General features: G+C 45.4%; 1 protein-coding gene across 6 annotated transcripts in view; it reads left to right on the top strand.

Annotated features, from left to right (window-relative positions):
• The window catches only part of GTF2IRD1 (GTF2I repeat domain containing 1), a 107,719-nt gene that overhangs the window by 85,078 nt on the left and 1,026 nt on the right, over window positions 1-21,615 (top strand). For 2 of the 6 annotated variants that reach the window (XM_048518851.1, XM_048518847.1), the window contains 12 exons: window positions 876-1,059; window positions 2,604-2,662; window positions 4,431-4,493; window positions 5,264-5,347; window positions 6,401-6,584; window positions 7,173-7,201; window positions 8,903-8,923; window positions 12,861-12,908; window positions 17,624-17,701; window positions 18,245-18,437; window positions 19,631-19,668; window positions 21,263-21,399. In XM_048518851.1, coding sequence (XP_048374808.1) covers window positions 876-1,059; window positions 2,604-2,662; window positions 4,431-4,493; window positions 5,264-5,347; window positions 6,401-6,584; window positions 7,173-7,201; window positions 8,903-8,923; window positions 12,861-12,908; window positions 17,624-17,701; window positions 18,245-18,437; window positions 19,631-19,668; window positions 21,263-21,399 — 1,118 coding nt within the window. Of the gene's footprint in view, window positions 1-875; window positions 1,060-2,603; window positions 2,663-4,430; window positions 4,494-5,263; window positions 5,348-6,400; window positions 6,585-7,172; window positions 7,202-8,902; window positions 8,924-12,860; window positions 12,909-17,623; window positions 17,702-18,244; window positions 18,438-19,630; window positions 19,669-21,262; window positions 21,400-21,615 lie in introns of those variants that run through there. The other 4 variants (XM_048518848.1, XM_048518849.1, XM_048518850.1 and 1 more) reach the window with 4 other exon arrangements.

Genomic DNA, 21,615 nt, shown 5'->3' with positions numbered 1-21,615 from the left:
GAACATCTGGAGGGCCGCGAGTTTGACACCCCTGTTCTAGTGGCTCCCCCACTCACCTCAGGAATCTTCTAGAAATGCTGTGAGGAGAGAAGGAAGGAGCTGGTGCTTGCTGGTACCCCAGCTTTTTAAAAAAATCCCCATAATCCTTTTCTTTAGAGCCACTTGTATTTGGGTTATAAGCTCTGTAAGCCACTTTGGGATGCCGCTATGGGGATTAAAGTTCTAAATATATATTACGTGAGGAATTGGTCTCCAAATCCTCCTACCCTTGTTACCTTCCTGTGCTCAAGTGTTGGCTCCCCACCCCATGACGTATGGAGTATTTTTTAACACACTCACACCATTGACATATCAGTGTCCAATAGGTTTTAGTTCATCAGTACTCTCACACAGCAGAGGTAGCCAAGTTTCTCTCAATCACTATGGCCTCTTCCGCACACACAAAATAATGCATTTTCAAACCACTTTCACAACTGTTTGCAAGTGGGTTTTGCTATTCTGCAAAGCTTCAAAGAGCATCAAAAAAGTTTGGAAGTGCATTATTCTGCATGTGCGGAATGAGCCTATGAGTATACGTGCCTCAAAGTGCAATTAAAAAAAACTTTTTATATCGAATGCCAATAAAAGTTGTTGTTGATGATGATATTAGTGTTCAATAACATTTTTACTGAGATGCAGATCAATGGCCTTTTCTGAGCTCCTACTCTTCAATGTCCCACCCTTTCTGCCTTCATGAGGGCCGCCAAGGCAGCTAATACATTAAAGCATACAAAATAAAACCAACCAAAAGATACATCATTAGGGCAACTAAAAACAGAGCTAAACAGATATACAAAGACATAAAAATGACAATTGAAAGCATTTTATGTTTGCAGCTAAAGCCATAGGAATTTCTGAGCCTGTCAAAGTCCCCTATTCCAAGTTCCTGATGTACCCCGAGGACCTCTTTGTTGTGGGCTTGCCAGAGGGCATCTTGCTCAGGCGACCCAACTGCTTTGGGATCACAAAACTTAAGAAGATCCTTCAGGCGAGCGGCAGCATCCAGTTCATCATCAAAAGGTAAGGTAGGAAGCTGCCGGCTTTCTTTCTTGTTATGGTTCAGTCTGCGCAATACTGACATCTTCCCTTTACATCAGGGGTCCCTGACCTTTGTGACCCTACGGGACTTTTGGAATTCTGAGAGAGGGTGGGGAGCACTAGTTGAAAATGGCTGCCACAGGGGGTGGAGCCAAACCCAGGGCGAGAAAAACACAAAACGTCCCTCCTTACTTTGCAAAAGAATCACCCGGCAACCACACTGAACATGAACCACCGCCTTTTCAGAGTCCGGCCTTTGGTCTGTCAGAGTTAGTATTATCTGTAGTTTGGCGGGAAGCATAGCAAGGCTAACACAAACTAGCTCAAGTGTGTGCAATGTGAAAATAAAGACAGGTACACTGAACTCAACAGAAGCAAAAAGTACAAAAGCTGTAAAGAATGCTGTGAAACGTCGTTCTCCAAAGAGAAGTTCAAAGCCAGACAAGTCAGTCAGTCGGACTTTATTACAGTCAAAGACCAGTAAAAGTTATAACAATAAAACCTAGCTTTGTATATCAGCAGGCTATAAATTTGTGTCTTGGGTTATATGGACGTTTTAAAATCCTATTTAATATACGCTAAAATGGTGCACGTAAATTAAGTATTTAAAATTTCTCTTCTAATTTGTACTCTATTTAGTACTCAAAATACCCACCAGCAGAGGTGGGATCCAGCAGGTTCTCACAGGTTCCCGAGAGTAGGTTACTAATTATTTGCGTGTGCCGAGAGGGGGTTACTAATTGGTGATTTTGCCACATGATTTTAACCTTAGTTACGCCCCTCCTCCGCTCCTCAGCAGTAGCTCACAGAACTTGAACAGTCTAGCACAGGGGTAGGGAACCTGCGGCTCTCCAGATGTTCAGGAACTACAATTCCCATCAGCCTCTGTCAGCATGGCCAATTGGCCATGCTGGTAGGGGCTGATGGGAATTGTAGTTCCTGAACATCTGGAGAGCCGCAGGTTCCCTACCCCTGGTCTAGCAGGAGGTGCACCGGTGTGCGTGGCAGCCTGTGCCTGTATGCATTCATTTCCCGCCCAAGGACCGGCGCAGTGGCTGCGTCCTTGCCACAGCCCCGCCCAGCAATGCCCCGCCCCCGGAATGCCCGGCCACGTCCCCGTCATGCCCCATCCAGCTCCATTGGCGCTACGCCACTGTTTGAATCCCAACACTATGGGAACCTGTTACTAAAATGTTTGGATCCCACCACTGCCCACCAGATGCCTTGGGGAGCTCACATGCAGGATGTGAAAGCAATGGCCTTCTGCTGCTGCTTCTCCCGAGCACCTGGTCTGCTAAGGCATTTGCAATCCCAGATCAAGAAGGATCAAGATTGGTAGCCATAGATCGACTTCTCCTCCACAAATCTGTCCAAGCCCCTCTTAGAGCTATGAGAGCTCGGTGTATGTATTATCAAATAGTGATCAGTTTCAATTTTGGGGGAGTGGGAAGAATCAATAAGCTGGAAATTCAAGTTTAAATAAATAAATGGGCACTTTTTAAAAAATCGTCATTTTTATTTTTCAGACCAGAACTTCTTGCAGATGTGGTGAAGGATACAGCCTCTGACAGCCTGGCAGCGATAGGTATATATATGGCTTGTTTCCCAGTACTTCATAAAATGGACAAATGGTTTCAATGAAAAAAGTGATCTTCCTGTTCTCTCTCCCTAGTTACCAGTACTTAGATTGTAAACATGACTATTAATTTACATTGGTAAAAGGTCATGTCAGGCAAAGCGTTTCCCTGTGGTGGTACAGTTCAATATGCCCCCTCGTGCCCCATTGTAGCTAACCTATTTATTATTTATTTAAGAAGAAGAGATGGGATTTATACCCCACTTTTCACTATCTTTAAGGAGTCTTAAAGCGGCTTACAAGCTCCTTTCCCTTCCTCACCCCACAAAAGACATCTTGTAGGTGGGACTGAGAGAATTTGAAGAACTGTGACTAGCCCAGGGGTAGGGAACCTGCGGCTTTCCAGATGTTCAGGAACTACAATTCCCATCAGCCTCTGTCAGCATGGCCAATTGGCCATGCTGGTAGGGGCTGATGGGAATTGTAGTTCCTGAACATCTGGAGAGCCGCAGGTTCCCTACCCCTGGACTAGCCCAAGGTTTCCCCAGCAGGCATGGGGAAACAAAACCCAGTTCACCAGATTAGAGTCTGCCACTCATGTGGAATCAAGCCCGATTCTCCAGATTAGAGTCCCCCACTTTTAACCACTATACCATTCTGGCTCTTAAGAGATTTCTGGGCTGCCTCATCTGAGTTTTCGGGGTAGCTTACGATTAGATTAATGTTAACAATATGAAAAACAAGTCCAGGAACATAAATGGTATAAAACTACCAGTAAAACGGGCACGGACCAGGAGTGGATAATTTAAAATGCTGGGTCCTGGGCAGGCAGTGGTAGCTGACTAAGGTTGGCTCCAGCCCCTGGTCTGCCCCCAGAATGCCCCCCCCCCCGTCACACTGGTGCAGGATTCTGCACTGGCGGGCCTTGGAACAGACAGCAGCTTCCAGGGCGGTGATGTGGAGCCGCATGGTGCCCACCTGGGTAAGTTGCCCCTCTGCCAATGCATTTGTCCTTTGCGCCAACGGGGTGGACACTCATGCCAGTGCCTGCTCTAGAGATGGTTCTGGCTAGCCTCTGAAGTATCTCATTTTTGCACCTGCGGGGAAATAGGTTGAACCCTAATAAGACACAAGGCATACATGGAATATTGTATTTAAGGGATAGGATTGGAACATCCATCTGGACCTTATTAGAAGAAGAAATCAGGGTCAGAGTGTTTCAAGGAAAGTTAGTGGTTAAGAACAGTGGACTCTAATCTGGAGAACTGGGGTTGATTCCCTGCTCTTCCACATGAAGCCTGCTGGGTGACTTTAGCCTGTCACAGTTCTCTCAGAATTCTACCAGCCCACGCAGAGGTAGGCAGTGGCAAACTACTTCTGAACGCCTCTTGCTTTGAAAACCCTATGGAGAAGAAGAAGAGTTTGGATTTATATCCCCCCTTTCTCTCCTGTAAGGAGACTCAAAGGGGCTTACAATCTCTTTCCCTTCCCCGCCCCACAACAAACACCCTGTGAGGTGGATGGGGCTGAGAGAGCTCCAAAGAGCTGTGAGTAACCCAAGGCCACACAGCTGGCATGTGTTGGAGTGCTCAGGCTAATATAGTTACCCAGATAAGCCTCCACAACTCAAGTCGCAGAGCGGGGACTCAAACCCACTGCTGCTCCTATGGGGGTGCCATGTCAGCTGTGACTTGATGTCATTTCCCACCACCAGATAAAATGAAGTAAAATAAATAAGAATCTTTCTCCTGTGCGTTTCTTCTTTCCTTGCCGGCAGTGAATGAGAGAGACTCCAGTGATCGTCTTATAGAAGAACCTATGAAAAGACCTGGATTTCATGGTGAGAATGGGGGCCTATTGGAGCTTCCGGCTCATTTGGTTTTAGTATTGCCTTGGGATGTTGGTTTGTTTTTCTCCCAAAAGGAGCACAACAGAGCCACCTACAGATAAAGCAAGTCTTTTTGCACAGTTGGGAATGCCCCAGGCATGCAGAAGAATAAGAGGATCAGCAAAAGGCCTTGTGGGAGTTGAGCATGCTCTAGGAGGCACAAAATGTTGAATGTGGTTTAGAGTCAATGAAAGGAAGTAAGAACAGAAGGCAATGGGGAAGTTGGCCTATATAATCAAGAACCTATAGAAATGTGGAACTGATGAATTGTGAATATGTGTGAAATTCTCCCTTTCCCAGAGGCGTAGCAAGGGGGGAAAGCACTCGGTGTACTGGTGCGTCCTCCGCCCTCACCCCGGAACGCCCCTGCCATGCCCCCGGGATGCCATGCACCATGCCCGTGCGTGCAGTGTGTCACACCCTCCCGTCCCCTTGGAGCCACGCCTCTGCCCTCTCCATTTATGATCCCTTAAGCCCCAATCTGTTTTTCCTAACAGTGAAAATACGATCATACAAATAATAAAACGTTGTTTTTTAGTTTTAGGTATTTGTTCCATTTTTGACAAAAGATTTTAATTCAGCGACTTAAGCCGACTGAATAGCCAGGCATTGTTTTTCCTTCCTACTGGCTGAAGCTTGTTGTTTAAAAATAGTGTTTTTATATATTTATAAATAGTGTTTTTATATATTTTTTTCCTGCAAATTTTTTCCTGTCTTTACAGAAAACTATGACACTCGGCTTTCCCGGATTGATATTGCAAACACGTTAAGGGAACAAGTGCAGGATCTATTCAACAAGAAATACGGTGAGCAAGAAAACGAAGTGCCGATCTGAGGGACTTGTCTATGAGGTTACCTTGTTTTGTCTTCACAGTAACCCTGTGAGGTGGGCTAAGCTACGAGAGGGAGAACAGTGTTTTTTAAAAGTTGAAAGTGTTGTGGAGAGAAGTTTTGCTCCCTGTAGTCTACTTCTGCCCTACGTAGGCTTTGCAGGATTTTGAAACAGGAGATAAAACTGCAAGACGCACTTGCCCAGAAGCCGATTTGTGGCTGAGTGGGAGTTGGGTTGACTATGCCCAAGCCCATTATGCTAACCACTGCACCACACTGCCCATGTCTCACCTCTCAGAATCATTATAGGATTGTATGGTGTAGCCTCATTTGGAATACACTGGCAGTCTGGATCTCAAGACTTTGCCATCAAACTAGAAAAAGGTATAAGACAAAAGTAATAAAAAGTAGGAACACCTTTCCTGTGATGTAAACACTGTGGTTTATAGAATTACAAATAAGGTGGTGGGTTTCCTTTTTTTCCTTCTCCTATAATACTATAAGGCCCCTTCCGCACATGCAGAATAATGCACAGTCAGTCCACTTTCACAATTGTTTCAAAGTGGATTTTGCTATTCTACACAGTAAAATCCAGTTTCAGAGTGCATTGAAAGTGGATTAAAGGTGCATTATTCTGCATGTGTGGAGAGCACTGGTGGAGAGGGTCTCTGTCAGGGTCCTTCAGTTAGTTGAGGCATATAGCTGAGGGGAGTGATGATATATAGCAAACTTATCGGCCAGCCCATACCTAGTGAGGTCCTCCTCCCAAATTATGCACTATTAGATCATCTGGTCTTTTTGGCTGGCTCCACACCAGTTAGCCAGTGTCTGCTAGTTCCCCAATGCCTGAACTGTATTTAGGCCAGGAGTACTATCAGAATCTGTACACTGCTGCCTTGTTAGTGCTATCTATTGTCCTGTTCCAGTTTAGTTTTAATCCACGTATGTGAGGAATCCTTGGCTTGATCCAGGAAGGGGTCTTCAGCATGCTCTTTTTAAAAAGATTCTTCTGTCTACCTATCTTTCAGGTGAGGCCTTGGGCATCAAGTACCCAGTCCAAGTCCCTTACAAGCGCATCAAAAGCAACCCAGGCTCGGTGATCATAGAAGGCCTCCCCCCGGGAATCCCATTCCGGAAACCGTGCACCTTCGGCTCCCAGAACCTGGAGAGGATATTAGCCGTAGCAGATAAAATCAAGTTCACGGTAACAAGGTATTTTGCCAGTTTGTGGATGTGGGAGGGCTGTGTCATTCTGTTCTGTAATCTGTATAATTGATTAATATTATTATTGATTAGCACTCAAACCCATTTTAAATTAAAATGAAATGGGCTTTAGAAAGGAGGGAGGGGGAGGGACTTTGTGAGTCCTGCTTGCCCATTGGCTGGGGGTTTGTCGTCAGATATTCCAACCTTTCGGCAATTATGCATAAGGATTGGATTTTCTCTCTCCCCTCCACTTTCAAGCTTGGAGCGGGTCCTCATCACATTCAACAACAATATAAATATATAAACAATATAGAATGAAATATCAACAGCAAGCTCAACGTATAAAAAGATATTACACCAACAAGACGGAGGTCAACAATATTCCTCTTCATTCTTCATGCGCAAAGCAAGTTCTTTGCTTTGTCTTACCGCTTTAGTGCAGCTTGTAACCTGGCAAATAATGCTTCCCTGCAGCATTTCTTTCTTTGTTTGTTTGCAGTATTTATAGTCTGCCTTTCTCACACCATGATTGATTGGAAACTGTCTGTAGTTAGTTTAGTTTGCTGATTGATATTGTATTGTTCTGTTTTCCAGACCTTTCCAAGGCCTCATCCCTAAACCTGGTAAGTATGGAATCTTTTAAAAAGCTCGTGTATGATCTAGTTTGCTCTTCCAGAAATGTCAAGGCCTCGATCATTTGTCTGTGCTTCCCATTTGGGGGACTGTCACCTGCGTGGTGTAGTGGTTAAGAGCAGGTGGATTCTAATCTGGAGAACCAGGTTTAATTTCCCCACTTCCTCCACCTGAGTGGCAGAGGCTTATCTGGTGAACCAGATGTGTTTCCGCACTCCTACATTCCTGCTGGGTGACCTTGGGCTAGTCACAATCCTTTGGAATTCTCTCAGCCCCACCGATCTCACAAGGTGTCTGTTGTAGGGAGAGGATGGGAAAGGAGCTTGTAAGCCACCTTGAGTCTCCTTACAGGAGAGAAAGGTGGGATATAAATCCGAAATACTCTTCTTCCTCTTCTTCTACTTCTTCTTCAGGAAGTGGGGCTATAGCTTGGTGGTAGAGCAACCGTTTTGCATTCGAATGATCTCAGGTGTAAACCTGGCATCTCCAGTTAAAAGGATAAAATAGTAGATGATGTGTAATACCTTAGTCCAGTGGTGGCGAACCTATGGCACGGGTGCCAGAGGTGGCACTCAGAGCCCTCTCTGTGGGCACGCGCAAACAGAGTCACCCCCCCCCCCCACACACACACAATTAGGCTGGCCTGGACTGCTGGGCTCGATTATTAGCATTAAACCTAAGACCTAGTTTTGGGGAAGCAGTGTAGATAATCCTGTTAAGCACTGTTAAACCCCACTGATTTTCATGCAAAGAACTAAAGCATGATCCTTTACCTGGGAGTAAGCTCAGTTGCTGGCAATGGGGCTTGCTTCTGAGTAAACCCTCCTAGGGTTGTGATTCATCCGTTGGAAGAGTTGCATGTTTCCTTCAAAGCAAAGCCACCGACTACCACCAAGCTTACTCCCGAGTAACGCATGCCTCGGAGCCAACTGTTTTTTCTGAACTAAAACCTCAGTATTCGGGTTAAATTGCCATGTTGGCACTTTGTGATAAATAAGTGGGTTTTGGGTTGCAATTTGGGCAGTCGGTCTCGAAAAGGTTCACCATCACTGCCTTAGCCTGACACCCTGGAGAATCACTGCCAGTCAGAGTAGGCAATAATTACCTTGATTGACCAGTGGTCCAACTCAGTATAAAGCAGTTTCATGTTCACTGTCAACAAAAATGAGCGATGGCTCAGTAGCAGAGTTTCATCCCCATCATCTACAATATAAAGGAATTCAGAAGATATTGGGAAAGATCATTCTCTGGTACAGAGCCTCTGTCAATCAGATTGCATGACGTGGAGCCTAGAACGCATGTCTTGACTCAACTAAAGATGCGCTCGCCTATTGATCCCGTTTCCCCCTCCTGAACTGGGGACCGGTCTGCAGGCAGATGACAGTTCCTCACTGCCTGTGTAGATCGTCCCGTGACTTGTCGAAGAGAAGGGAGCAGCTGTTGTGTACCAAAAAGACTTTGCCTGAGCACAGGATGCCATTCTTGCACTCCAGAGCCATTGGTTCACAGTGAGGTATGTGCCCACTGATGCACCATTGCAGAACTGTATTAGGTAGCCTTATGCTACCATAGCAGGCCGTGAGCATCAGCGCAAGTGCTTTCAAACTGGATTGCTAATAACCGTCAGCAATTTTTTTTGCCTGATTTTTGTTTCCTTTTTTCCCTTCCCCCTTGTTTACTTGCAACCGCAGCATCTTCCCAGGTATCGGAAGGTAATCATTTGGTAACAACTCCCTCTGCCTTTCTGTATATTTCTTTCCCTCTCCCGAACCGTGTGTATCGTGATGAAACTCCCCTGTTTCCCAGAGCTGTTTGTTGTTCTATATTGCTCCAAATAATCACCAGCTGTGAATAGCTTCCAGAGTTAGGTGTCTTATTACTATCCCGGCAGTGTTCAGTTGATTGATTAGATTAGAAATCTGCGGCTTGATTAAAATGGTTTTCCCCCTTCATCCTTAGACAGAAAAGCATCCTTCCTTTTTTACTGTAGAAGAGGGGAGAGCTCTGTCGAGGCGGTTTGTGCTCTGCACCATCAGAAAACGTAGAGTGGGATTGTAAATTGAAGGGGGGCTCCAGATGTTTTTCAATGCTGTGGCCGTCTTTCTGGGCTGATGTGTTATTTGTCTGTTGTTGTTGGTCCCTTAACATTTTGTATAGTTTTGACATTTGTTTTGAAAGGAACTGTTCGTTGGCCACCTTGCGGATTGATAGATTGGAAGTATTTGAAACAAATACGTTTGAAAGTGTGTGGTTTTGCCCTCTGCCGTTATAGCCTGGCCAGTTCAAGAATTTAAAAGTATAACTAAAATCTACTATTATTAGAAGTTTGCACGTCAGTATGAGCAAAGGGCTGAGGAGGGGCTGAGGAGAGGTGTACAGCTTATCAAAAGTGCTAGACGATATGTACTCTTTTCAGTCATGCAATTGTGTTTCACGCAGCCCTTAAATTTAGCAGTTGGCCTACTCTTCCCCAGGGCATCTGGGGGGAATCTTATTTTTTTCTGAGGGAAAATTATATCGCTTGAGTGACTTAGAAAATGATTTTTCCCTATATCAGGAAGTCTGCAAAGTGGAAGGCTGATTTAAGCTTGTGAAATGTTTTCAAAGGGTCAACTTGGAAATTCACGTGCCAGGTAGAAGCAGAATATATAAACAGAGGTTGAAGTACATGCTGATTTGCTTCATCTGCATAATCCATCTTGTCTCTTACTTAAAAAAACACAACACACCAAGGATTCTTATTAAACTTTCTAAGCAACATTGTACGTAAGATGTTTGCAGTTGCTTGTTTTGTATGTGAAATCGCATCGAGAAGGCAGATTTAAGTGGGCCCAGATAGGCAAGGAGGGGGAAAAGGGCAAAATAACCTAAAATGCACAAAATATAGATGTGCATTTATAAAGAAGCAGATACACAAAAATAACTTGAAAGACTCTGTGAGAAGCAGCCCAGATCCCAGGGGGTAATAGTCACAGAGCAGCCAGCAAAAGATGAGAGAATCCCCAAACGTCAATTGCAACTGCTAGGGGAAACTTGAAATTGTATACAAATGAAATCAGGGAGAAGCCATCAACGAAATGCACCAAGATCATTTTAAATGTTGCAGTGGGCTATTTTCCCCCCTATTTTTGACGTTTTTACTGTGTTTCTTGTCTTTGCCTTTTGATACCTGGAACCCTTGGGAGAACAATGACTTAAAATCCCTTGAATACACCAAATATAAAGGTGGTGTCGGTTCTCTCAGATTAACAGTTTTTGTCTTACGAACACTTGAATGTGTGAAGATGCTTTGTTCAGAGTCAGGTGTATCCATCAGTAGCCGCCATCTTGGGTCTCAGGAAGATGGGTCTGCTCTTTTCCTTCAGCCCAGGATAGTTTAACAGGTTAGCCAGCTAGAAAGAACGCTTCTGCTACCATGGAGCTACATGGCCCTTTCTGACACACAAACCTGTCTCATAGGAACAGCTTTCACCCATATGAACCTACCCAACCACTAAAGTGATCTTTGGAGGCCTGCTTTAGGTGCCCCCGCCATCTAAGGCTACATGGGTGGTAACCTGAGAAGGATCGTGGCACCAAAACTGTAGAATTCCCTCCCCAGGGCAATTCATATGGCCCCTTCTATCATCCCCATTCACCAGAGGATGAAGACTTTTTTGTTTAGTCTGTTATTCTCTAGCTGACTCTGTTTCCTTTTTGTGTGTTTATGTTTTATTGGAGTTGTTCATTGCTTTACGTATATATCTATATGTGTTTTTAAGCGTGTTTTAATGATTTATTATCTGCTGCTTTGGAAATCAGAAGTTGGAGGGAAAAGCAGCCTTAAAATGTTTAAAATGAATAAAATCAACATAAAATACCAGATCACGCCAGGGATCTCTCAAGCTCAGTATTGTCTATTCTGACTGGCAATGTCTCTCTGAATCTCAGGCACTGAAAGATCCTTCCCAACATCTGCAATTGAGATCCTTTAACTACAGATGCTGTAGGCTGAATCTTTGGCCCTTTCCGCACACGCAAAATAATGCGTTTTCAAACCACTTTCACAACTGTTTGCAAGTGGATTTTGCCATTCTGCACAGCTTCAAAGAGCATTGATAGCAGTTTGAAAGTGCATTATTCTGCATGTGCGGAATGAGCCTTTGAGGCTTTCTGCATGCAGAGCTAGTGGTTTGTCACTGCTGGTTTTTGACGTTGCTGGCAATGCACCGATGTCACTTCTGGCATGACAGGAAGTGACGGCAGCATGTCACCAGCAACATTGTAGCTAGAGTGTTGTTGTTGACACACTGGCGTCACTTCCTGTCATATCAGAGGTGACATCAGCATGTCAGAACACAGATGATTGCCCCACACTCTGAGTGGTGGCAGGAAGGGCCTATGGGAAATGATGACCCCATAGGTAAGTGTTATTTCTCTAGACCAGTGGTTCTCAACCTTCCTAATGCCACGACCCTTTAATACAGTTCCTCCTGTTGTGGTGACCCCCAACCATAAAATTGGTATATATAAATAAAAAGACCGTTTTCCGATGGTCTTAGGCGACCCCTGTGAAAGGGTCGTTCGACCCCCACAGGTTGAGAACCACTGCTCTAGACCAGTGATTCCCAAAGTGGGCGCCACTGCCCCCTGGTGGGTGCTGTAGCGATCCAGGGGGGCGGTGATGGCCACAGGTAGAAACATTAATACATATATCTTTCTGTTTAATTGCTATTAAAATTTTAAAAAATTAATTTCCAGGGGGCGCTAAGTAATATTTTTTCTGGAAAGGGGGCGGTAGGCCAAATAAGTTTGGGAACCACTGCTCTAGACAGTTATGGTGCATGTGAAAGTATCTGTATTGGTTTACTTAGCTCACTGATATGAACACTGGAGGGTAGTGATTCTTCAAGGTTTCAGGCACAGGAGAATTATTCCAAACAGCAACTACCTGAGATCATTGAGTGCAAGATGCCTAGGGGGTTGAGCCTGGGAGCCTTCAGCACAACCTGCACGTGCTGTATTTCCAAACCGCGCTGCCTCCACAAGTACTATCTGCTCGAGCTGGTAGCTGCTCTCCAAGGTCTCTGGCAGTAGTCTTTTTTGCCTACTGCACCACTTGAGCCCTTCCCAGTACATAAAGTTGCCTTACACTAAGCCACCCCATTGGTTCATTGACCTAAGTATGGTCACTTCTGATTGGCTGCAGCACCCAGGTTTCAGGTATCTGTCTTTCCTAACCCAGTTCTCTGAGTTCCACAGACCTGGAGATGCAAGGGGAATCAACCTGCGACCTTCTGGGCTGCAACCAGTAGTGGGATTCAGCAGGTTTGCACCACTTTGGCAGAACCGGTTGTTAAAATGGTGCTTGTAAACAACCAGTTGTTAAATCATTTGAATCCCATCACTGGCTGCAACCCAAACGTTTCCATGCACAAACGTCTGTGATCAAAGGCTGCAGCTGGCCCAAAGCAATGCGCACACCACGGTCATCAGGGTCCCTGCCACGCCACTCTTATTATCTGACTTTCTTGTTGTAGGATCTCGGACTGTGGAGGGGTCTGTCCTTCAGGACCACCTAGATTTCTACTGCGTTTGTCTTGTGCAGCGAACTAAACCCTTCTTACCATTTTCTCCCCCTGCCCCTCTTTCTCTTAATGTACTCTGAAGCCCCTAGGCGGATATCCACCTTGGAAAAAGCCTATGCTGCTTTGCACGGTACGTTGCTCAGTTGCTGTGTTGTAGATGGTAGCAGACAAGGAACTGGTCCTAAAAAGAAACAAGGTGTCTCCAAAAGAAGAGTGTGTGTGTGTGGGGGGGACGGACATGAAGAAGGGTGTAAATTTCAGAGCGGGAGGGGGGGGAATAACTTCCTGTTGGAGCAATAGATGGTGACATGTATTGCCTATGATCTAGAACAGGGGTCTGCAACCTGTGGTTCTCCAGATGTTCATGGACTACAAATCCCATCAACCCCTATTGGCCATGCTGGCAGGGGCTGATGGGAATTGTAGTCCATGAACATCTGGAGCACCATAGGTTGGCCACCCCTAATCTAGAAGATCCCTGGTTCAAAGTCATGGTATCGCAATAATCATTTAAAAGGTGTGTCACAGTCAGTGTCAGACTAGGATCCAAGAGGACCAAGTTCAGATACCTATTCTGCCCGGGAAGCTCACCTGGGTGACCTTGGGTTAGTCATTTCCTCTCAGCCCAACCTACGCCTCAGGGTTGTTTCAAGGATAAAATGGAGAGGGAGAGTGGGGTAGACCTCCTTGAACTCCTTGGAGAAAAGATGGGATGAAGATGTGTCAATCGCTAAATAAACCCTCCCCTTTCTGAGCTGATGTGGCCACTCTAACCCATGCTTTCGTATCCTCATGGTTGGACTTCTGTGATAGGCTCTACGTACATGGGACTGCCCTTGAAGGCACCCAGGAAAGTACAGCTAGTTACGTGGCAGTTAGATTGGCCCCTTCCGCACATGCAGAATAATGCAGTTTCAATCTACTTCCAGTCCACTTTGAAGCTGGATTTTACTGTGTGGAATAGCAAAATCCACTTGCAAACAGTTGTGAAAGTGGATTGAAAGTGTATTATTCTGCATGTGTGGAAGAGGCCAGAGTTATCAAGCAATAGCGTGCAATCACACCTCATACTGGCTGCTGGTTTGTTTCCCAGTTGGATTCAAAGTCCTTTGGTGCAATAGAGCCGATATATCTGAAAGACCGTGTCTCCTCATACGTCACCAGTTATGGAAAGGATGTGGCATGGCATAGCCCAATCTCATCAGATCTCAGAAGCTAAGCAGGGTGGGTACTTGGATGGCAGACCACGAGGAAGACTACAGAGGCAGGCAACGGCAAACCACCTCTGCTTCTCACTTGCCTTGAAAGCGCCTTGCTGGGGTTTGCCATAAGTCAGTTGCCACTTGATGGTGCTTATGTACATAGTTCTATTTCTAGTTGTTCCCCCCACTTAAGGTGGTCTGCTAAAGCCTGTTCCTTCTCTACAGTGACTGTGTGGAATGGGCTCTTTAAAGAAGCAACAGGCAGAAGTACAACCTTTAGCTGCTTTTAGGTGATGTTATCAGGCTGTTTTATTTGTTGTGGTTTTTAATGGGGGTTTGAGCTGCAGGCGTTTTGTTGTTTTTGTCTCTTTTAAATCATATTTTGTGTGTGTTGAATGTGGAATTGTGAGCCAAGGGTTATAAGGTGGGTTATAAATGTTGTAATAAATTGAGATCTTAGGATTCTGAGATTGGGATATCCATGGGGGAAGAGGGTACACTACTTCTACACACTTTTAGGTGCTCATCCCAAAGGAGGATACATCCGTTAATGCTACTTGGCATGATAAGCTGAAGGATATCTCTGCGTTCAAGGCAAGATACCCTGCGTACTAGTTTCTTGAGCGCAAAAAAAGGGTGGAAAGCTGTCGGTTTCACACCCTGCTAGTAGGTTTCCTGGAGGTCTCTGGTTGGCTGCTATAGGAACAGGATGCTGGAGCATATCAAACCAGCAAGGTATAGAGGTTAAGAGCGGCAGACTCTAATCTGGAGAACTGGGTTTGATTCCCCACTCCTCTACATGAGTGGTGGACTTTTATCTGGTGAACTGGATTTGTTTCCCTGTTCCTCCACATGATGCCTGCTGGGTGGCCCTGTGCTAGTCACAGTTCTTTCAGATCTCCCTTAGCCCTACCTACCTCACAAGGTGTCTGTTGCAGTCAGGGGATTTGTGGTCAGGTGTTTGTCAATTGCGGTCAGGTGTTTGTCAATTGCTCTCATTACAGGAGAGAAAAACAGGGTATCCTCCCGCTCCTCCTTCTCTTCTTCTTCCTCCTCCTCCTCCTCCTCCTTTTCCTTCTCTGCTTCTCCTCCTTCTCCTCCTCTTCCTCTTCCTTCTTCTTCTATTTTTGGTTTGATCCAGTATACCTGCCATTCTCTGGTTTTTGTGACACGAGCCCCAATAGTGTGTCTAAGAAAGTGCTCTGGCCCAACGGTCAATAATATGTTTTTCAGGCAGAACATTCCTGGTTCAGTCCCGAGTGTCTCCTTCAAAAAAAAAAATCTCAAATAGGAGAATTAGGAAAGCCTGGAAGGCTCCTTAATTGTTACTGATTTGGACTAGAGAATTCCAAATTTTATTCTGTATCCAGTTTCAGCCCGATTGGGGTGGCTTTCTGATTTTGGGAACTTGTTATTTGAGGTTATAAAGTGGAGGATTTTAATATTTTGTGAACCGCTTTGTAAGGTTTTAAATGACAATATGAAAATGCTGAGAATAAATATGTAAAAAAACATTACTCTTCTGAATAAAGCAAATGTACTCTTCTCCCCCAAATCTATCTTTTATCCCTTTCTTTGTCTGCTACCATCTACACACTCATGTATATCCAACTGAGCATCAGTGGTGGGATGGGGGTGGTGAGCCCTCTTCCTCAGCCACCAGACTTTCAGACCCTATCCACACCTTTAAGTCCTCAGCCTGAAAGGTGGAGGGTGATCCATAAGGAATAGCTGTCACATGCCACAAGGAAGTCAGGCCACAGTTTCTGTGCTATGAGTACTTGGAAAAGGCTGTGGTTAGTGGCTAAGGACAGAAATTGTTTGGTCAAAGGTTGTTCTGCATTTAAGCTTCCCTCTGAGAATGGCCAGTATGGGACAGACGTTCCAGAAACTTCTCTGTTGTCACGCAGACCTCTGGAGAATGTTCTCCTTAGAGAGACAGCGTGGTGTAGTGGTTAAGAGCAGGTGGATTCTAATCTAGAGAACCAGGTTTGAGTCCCCCCTCTTCCACCTGAGTGGCTGAGGCTCATCTGGTGAACCAGATGTGTTTCCGCACTCCTACATTCCTGCTGGGTGACCTTGGGCTAGTCACAGTTCCCTCGGAACTCTCTCAACCCTGCCTACCTCACAGGGTGTCTGTTGTTGAGAGAGGAGGAGAAAGGAGCTTGTAAACCACCTTGGGTCACCTTGCAGGAGAGAAAGGTGGGGTATAAATCCAAGCTCTTCTTCTTGGTATGGGCCCTCGCCCAGGCTGATAGGTAGCCCTCTGAGTGCCAAACAAAATGATTAGGTCTTGCACCAGAATAATTGGGTTTGCTCCAGAATTAGAAGAAATGGTTGAGGCTGGATTCCAATAAACTTTCATTATATTCCGCAATGGGGGTAAACAGGTTTGTTCCCGTTTTTTCAGAGTCCTGTGTCCTTTCTCATTAACATGAAGTCTCCTTGAGGCCTTTCACACATTTGAAAGAAGAAAAGCCTTATCTAACTTGGATTGTTTGTTGTCAGATTCTAGAGGTGGATTGGAAGATGAGTGGAGCTGATCCTTGACTTGGTCAGATATTTTTCTCCTTTTTTGTCCACCTCAGTTTTATCTCATCTTTCCTATGAAGAGTTTGGCAGGGCATGCATCACTCTCCCTCATTTTATCCTCACAGCAGTGACCCCCTGAGGTAGGGTTGGGCTGAGAACGCGCTGACTAGCCAAAGGTCACCTAGCAATCTTCGGGGAGATTTGAACTCACATGAAACTGAGGCATTTGGTCACATTTTGAGAAGAGAAGAGTTGCTGGAAAAGTCTCCATCATTTCCACTGAGAAGGTCTCTGATAGCAGGAGTCATGAAACCCCTTTCTCTGCTTGAGATCCTAGGAAAACCTTTGCCAATCCGAGCAAGCAAGTCTGAGCCACGAGACGCGCCAACGACTTGCCTCAGTATATAAATTAGCGTCATCCATTTGTATACCTTCCTTCTGTCCCTCACACTCTCCCTGATATTTACACAAATGGAGGCTGGACTACATGTTTACTTGGTGGGCCACAAAATCTGGATCAATGTTTTGGGGGTCAATTGCAGGGCTGCATTAGATATTGTCCAAGAGACACAACATGTGTGAGAAATTCCAGACAGGGTCAAACTACTCATTACATTTTGCATGAGTTTGCCCTGCGGGGGGCTTGTAGCCATAAAGCAGCAGAGAGGTCCCAGGGGCAATTCTGAGGGAAAGCACATCCAGGAGTCTGATTCAAATCAGGACTGCGGTTGAAGGGGGAAAGCTCCTGCTTCATCCTGCTCTGTTTTTCAGAGTATTGCTGAGAAGTATTATCTCACCTGTCTGGATGGGGCTCCACGTGCACTGACTGTTTACGTGTGCAGCTGCCTGATGGCTCAGGAACACATCCCGGGAGGGAAGGCAAGAGGTCTCCATGCCCAGGGATGCAGATCTGAATTGAGGTCTTTCAGCAATTTTACATGGAGTTTCCACTGCGGGCATGTAGATTGGCCTTGTGTCAACGTGGAAACCAGTCCTGGGGCCAATCCTGGGGATGAAAGCTGTTCCTGAGTTATAATTGTTGTAATGACATCAGCAGGAGACACCAATGAAACCATGCAAATTTTCAATCTCTGTTTCTGTTCCTTTGCAGATGAGGATGATGCCAACAGGTTGGGCGAGAAGGTGATTCTCCGAGAACAAGTGAAGGAGCTGTTCAATGAAAAATACGGTGAGGAGCCCTGCTCCCTCCCTCTAGCACTTGCTGAAAGAAACCAAGGCTTGAATACTGGCAATATTGTGGTTTCCTAGCAACGCTAGCAGTACGCACTACAGAGTGCATTTATTCCTGAAATATACATGCGCTGCTTCTATCATTTTGGGCTTTTTAAACAGAGTATTTTCATGTTTGATTTCAGATTTTTCTGCAAACCTGGGCCTTTTTCAGGTTTATTGGATGATCTGTCTTGTCTGGTCATGACTCCAATTTCCTGATTTAAGTATCTACAGAAGGGCCCATGTTAAGAATCATGTGAATAGATCAGGGGTCTTCAACCTGCGGCTCTCCAGATGTTCATGGACTACAAATCCCATCAGCCGCTGCTGGGAATTGTAGTCCATGAACATCTGGAGAGCCGCAGGTTGCAGACCCCTGGTATAGATGAAGAGAATTTTAGCTCATGTTTTTGAGAGCCTCTGCTACCCTCTGGCAGGAATGAAGTTCTATCATGGAAGTTCTATCTACCCTTCTACCTTGCCTTGGCTGTTTTTACAGGAGAGGCCTTGGGTCTCAACCGGCCAGTCCTGGTGCCATATAAACTGATCAGGGACAGTCCCGATGCCATTGAAGTTACCGGCCTGCCAGATGACATCCCTTTTCGAAACCCCAACACCTATGACATCCACCGGTTGGAGAAGATCCTCAAAGCGCGAGACCGTATCCGGATGGCCATTGTAAACCAGCTCCAGTAAGTCTGGCTGCTTTGGTGTTCAGTGCATGCAGCCACAGTGGCCTCTGCTGGCGTGATCTCGGAACTGCCTTTTCCTTTGGCAGGGAAAAAAAATTCAGCCATATTGGAGCATACCAAATTAGCACAAATCACAAACTTCTGACCATACCAGATCTCTTTGTCAAGCTTGATGTTACAAGGCTCACCAATAGTAGAGTGGAAAGGTTGATGGGTCGTTGATGAAGTGGGTTGGGTTCCATGGAACGGGCATCTACTGGGGACCTTTTCTGGATTTTGGACTCTCTGGATTCTTTGGACTATCAGGGTGGGCGGGCCATGACATACGACGAGTAGGTTCAGTGTATTGCCGAAGGCTTTCATGGCCGGATTCACCTGGTTGTTTTGGGTTTTCCGGGCTCTGGTAACCTAACGTTTGTTTCTAACGTTTCGCCTCCATCTGTGGCTGGCATCTTCAGAGGTGTATCACAGAGGGAAATCTTCCTGCTGTGATACACCTCTGAAGATCTACCAGACCACGGCCACACAGCCCGGAAAACCCACAACAACCAGTAGGTTCAATGTCTGATAGATCTGTGACCCCTGCTCTCTTACTGCGGATTCTTGCAGATTCTGCTGTGTTTTGCACGCGTCTTTATGAAATCTGCTTGCTGTTGCCGCTGCATGCTGATATACTATTTATTAAAGAAGCACATTTTGGATATATTCATGTAGAATTTATATAATATGTTGTAGCCAGGGTGTAGTAGGTTTGTCTTTATTTTTGGGTGGTTCCATTTCCACTGCGCCCATTCATTCATTCATTCATTCATTCATTCATTCATTCATTCATTCATTCATTCATTCATTCATTCATTCATTCATTCATTCATTCATTCATTCATTTTCATTATCTATGTCATACTGGCAGGGCTAGATGAAGACTAAAATTTCCACTGATGGAACGTTATGTATTGAATGTGTCATTTGCATTATTGTTTGATTTCTGGGAGCCATGTTTTCGACTGAAAAGTAGGATGGAAATATAATAAATGCTTCATGAACATGGAATTTGTCAGTCAGAATTTAAGATTCTCTCCATTCAGACATCCTACACAGTGAAGCAGTGCTAGCCAGTGAAAGCTTGGTGAATTTTTGAGAGAGGCTTTGAGTGGTACTAATCTAAACCACACATATTTTTTTTCAAAATGCAGGCCGTTTGCAGACATGGGCCTGGAGGCCAAACAGCCAGGTAGGTTGAAAAATGAAAGGGGGGGGGGGGGAAGCCCCGAAGTGTCAGCATGGAGAGAATCAATCTGTGCTTAGTCTGTTTATTTTATTCGCTTTGATACCCCGCCCCCCTCAGCTGTAGGCTGACATACACACTGGGCAGCTTTCATACGTAATTTCAGTTACAGTCATAAAACAATTTAGCAATTAAATAGTTTAAACATTTTAAAAACTGCAACATTTAAAAACGTTCACAGAGGGTGATTTGAATACCAAGATCTTCTGTCCCTTAAATATCAGAATCTTAACAGTATTTATCTATTTTGACCCACGCTTTCCCTTTTATGCTCAGAGTGGGATAAGTGGATATCCCCTTCCTCCCTTTTTTTATTCCGACCGCATCCCTCTAAAGTGACTCCCATAACCATTCTGCATAAGAAGAATCCTCCGTATGTTCCGCCTCTTTCATGTATCTGCAGAAATGAGCCGTGACTCACAAATGCTCACCCTGAAAGAAATGCTGCTAGTTGGTTCTGGTGGGTTTTCCGGGCTGTGTGGCCGTGCTCTGGTGGCTCTTGTTCCTAACATTTCGCCTGCATCTGCGGCTGGCATCTTCAGAGGTGTATCACAGAGGGAAGTCTGTTACACACTGTGTCTGTTAGGAGCAAGATCCACCAGGCCACACAGCCTAGAAAACCCACCAGAACCAGTTGAATCCGACTGTGAAAGCCTTCGGAAATGCCGTTAGTTTTTAAGCTGCCCCAGACTTTTGTCTTGTTCTGCTACAACAGACAGGCCCCAGATCACCCCGTCAACTTTTGGGCAGAGTAAGGATTTGAACCTGGACCCCTGGATGCTAGTCCAACAACCTAATCACTATACCATGCTAGCTGTCCAGCTATTCCCTGTAGAGCTCCTGCATGTTTTGGGCAGGAGGGTAGCACAGGAACAGAACTGTAAAGTTTGACTTGCATTGTACATACAGGGGTCTGCAACTCCTGGCTCTCTCTCTCTCTCTCTGTCTGTCTGTCTGTCTGTCTGTCTGTCTGTCTGTCTGTCTGTCTGTCTGTCTGTTTCCATGCATTTATTTCTCCACTCAGCCCACATAAAGCCTACCCCAACAAATTCCAGGGTTTGGGCTGGGGCTACAATCAGAAGAGAGCTGGTACAAATCCAAATCCAAAACAAAACAAAAAAGCATAAAAGGGAGTATAAGGTGGTGGAAGGGAGGGCACCGCTTATAAAGGATCAGCCGTATTTCTGATGGGTTAATACGCCAAATTTACCGGCGGTGTGTGGTTTAGGTGGCGAAAAGAATTCTCTAGTCTGGAATAGAAATTCAGTGGAGGCCAACATCTAAGTAGTTCAGTCTTTGCCAAGAAGCTACAAAACAACAGAGGGAGGGTAGAATTTGAAGGAAAGATGGAGTAGATGAGAGGCTCAGCTTTAAACTGCTGAAGCAGCAGATGGGAAGGGGTCCGTCAACACCTCCCCCATCACAATGTACTGTGTGACCGCATCCAAAATTCCAGGTGTGTGTCTCACACTAGAGAGAAAGCAGCTGGGGAGAAAGGCTGGTAAAATTAACACACATTTCTCCCTTCGAATTCTCCTAGAAACCGACAGCAGCGTTCCTAAGCGGAAGCGGAAGCGCATCTCAGAAGGAAATTCGGTTTCTTCCTCCTCCTCGTCATCTTCCTCCTCCTCTTCCAATCTGGAGTCCACATCATCAGCCAATCAGATCTCGCTTGTGGTAAATATATTAGCAGCTCTCGTAGTTCTCACTGAGTCAGTCCATCTCTCCTGGGTTGTCCCATTTCCTACTGCTATTGGAAGCAGGTTCATGTTAGGTCTCAAACCTTGAACCAATAAACGAACCCTGGGGGTTCGATCAGAAGTTTTGATTGAAGGCAGCGAGCCCCTAGCTCAGGGGTAGGGAACCTGCGGCTCTCCAGATGTTCAGGAACTA

This window comes from Sphaerodactylus townsendi, linkage group LG16, assembly GCF_021028975.2.
Source record: "Sphaerodactylus townsendi isolate TG3544 linkage group LG16, MPM_Stown_v2.3, whole genome shotgun sequence".
Classification (NCBI taxonomy): Eukaryota; Metazoa; Chordata; class Lepidosauria; order Squamata; family Sphaerodactylidae; genus Sphaerodactylus; species Sphaerodactylus townsendi.
Note: the sequence above shows the minus strand (reverse complement) of the source record. Positions and strands in the feature narration are given on the sequence as shown.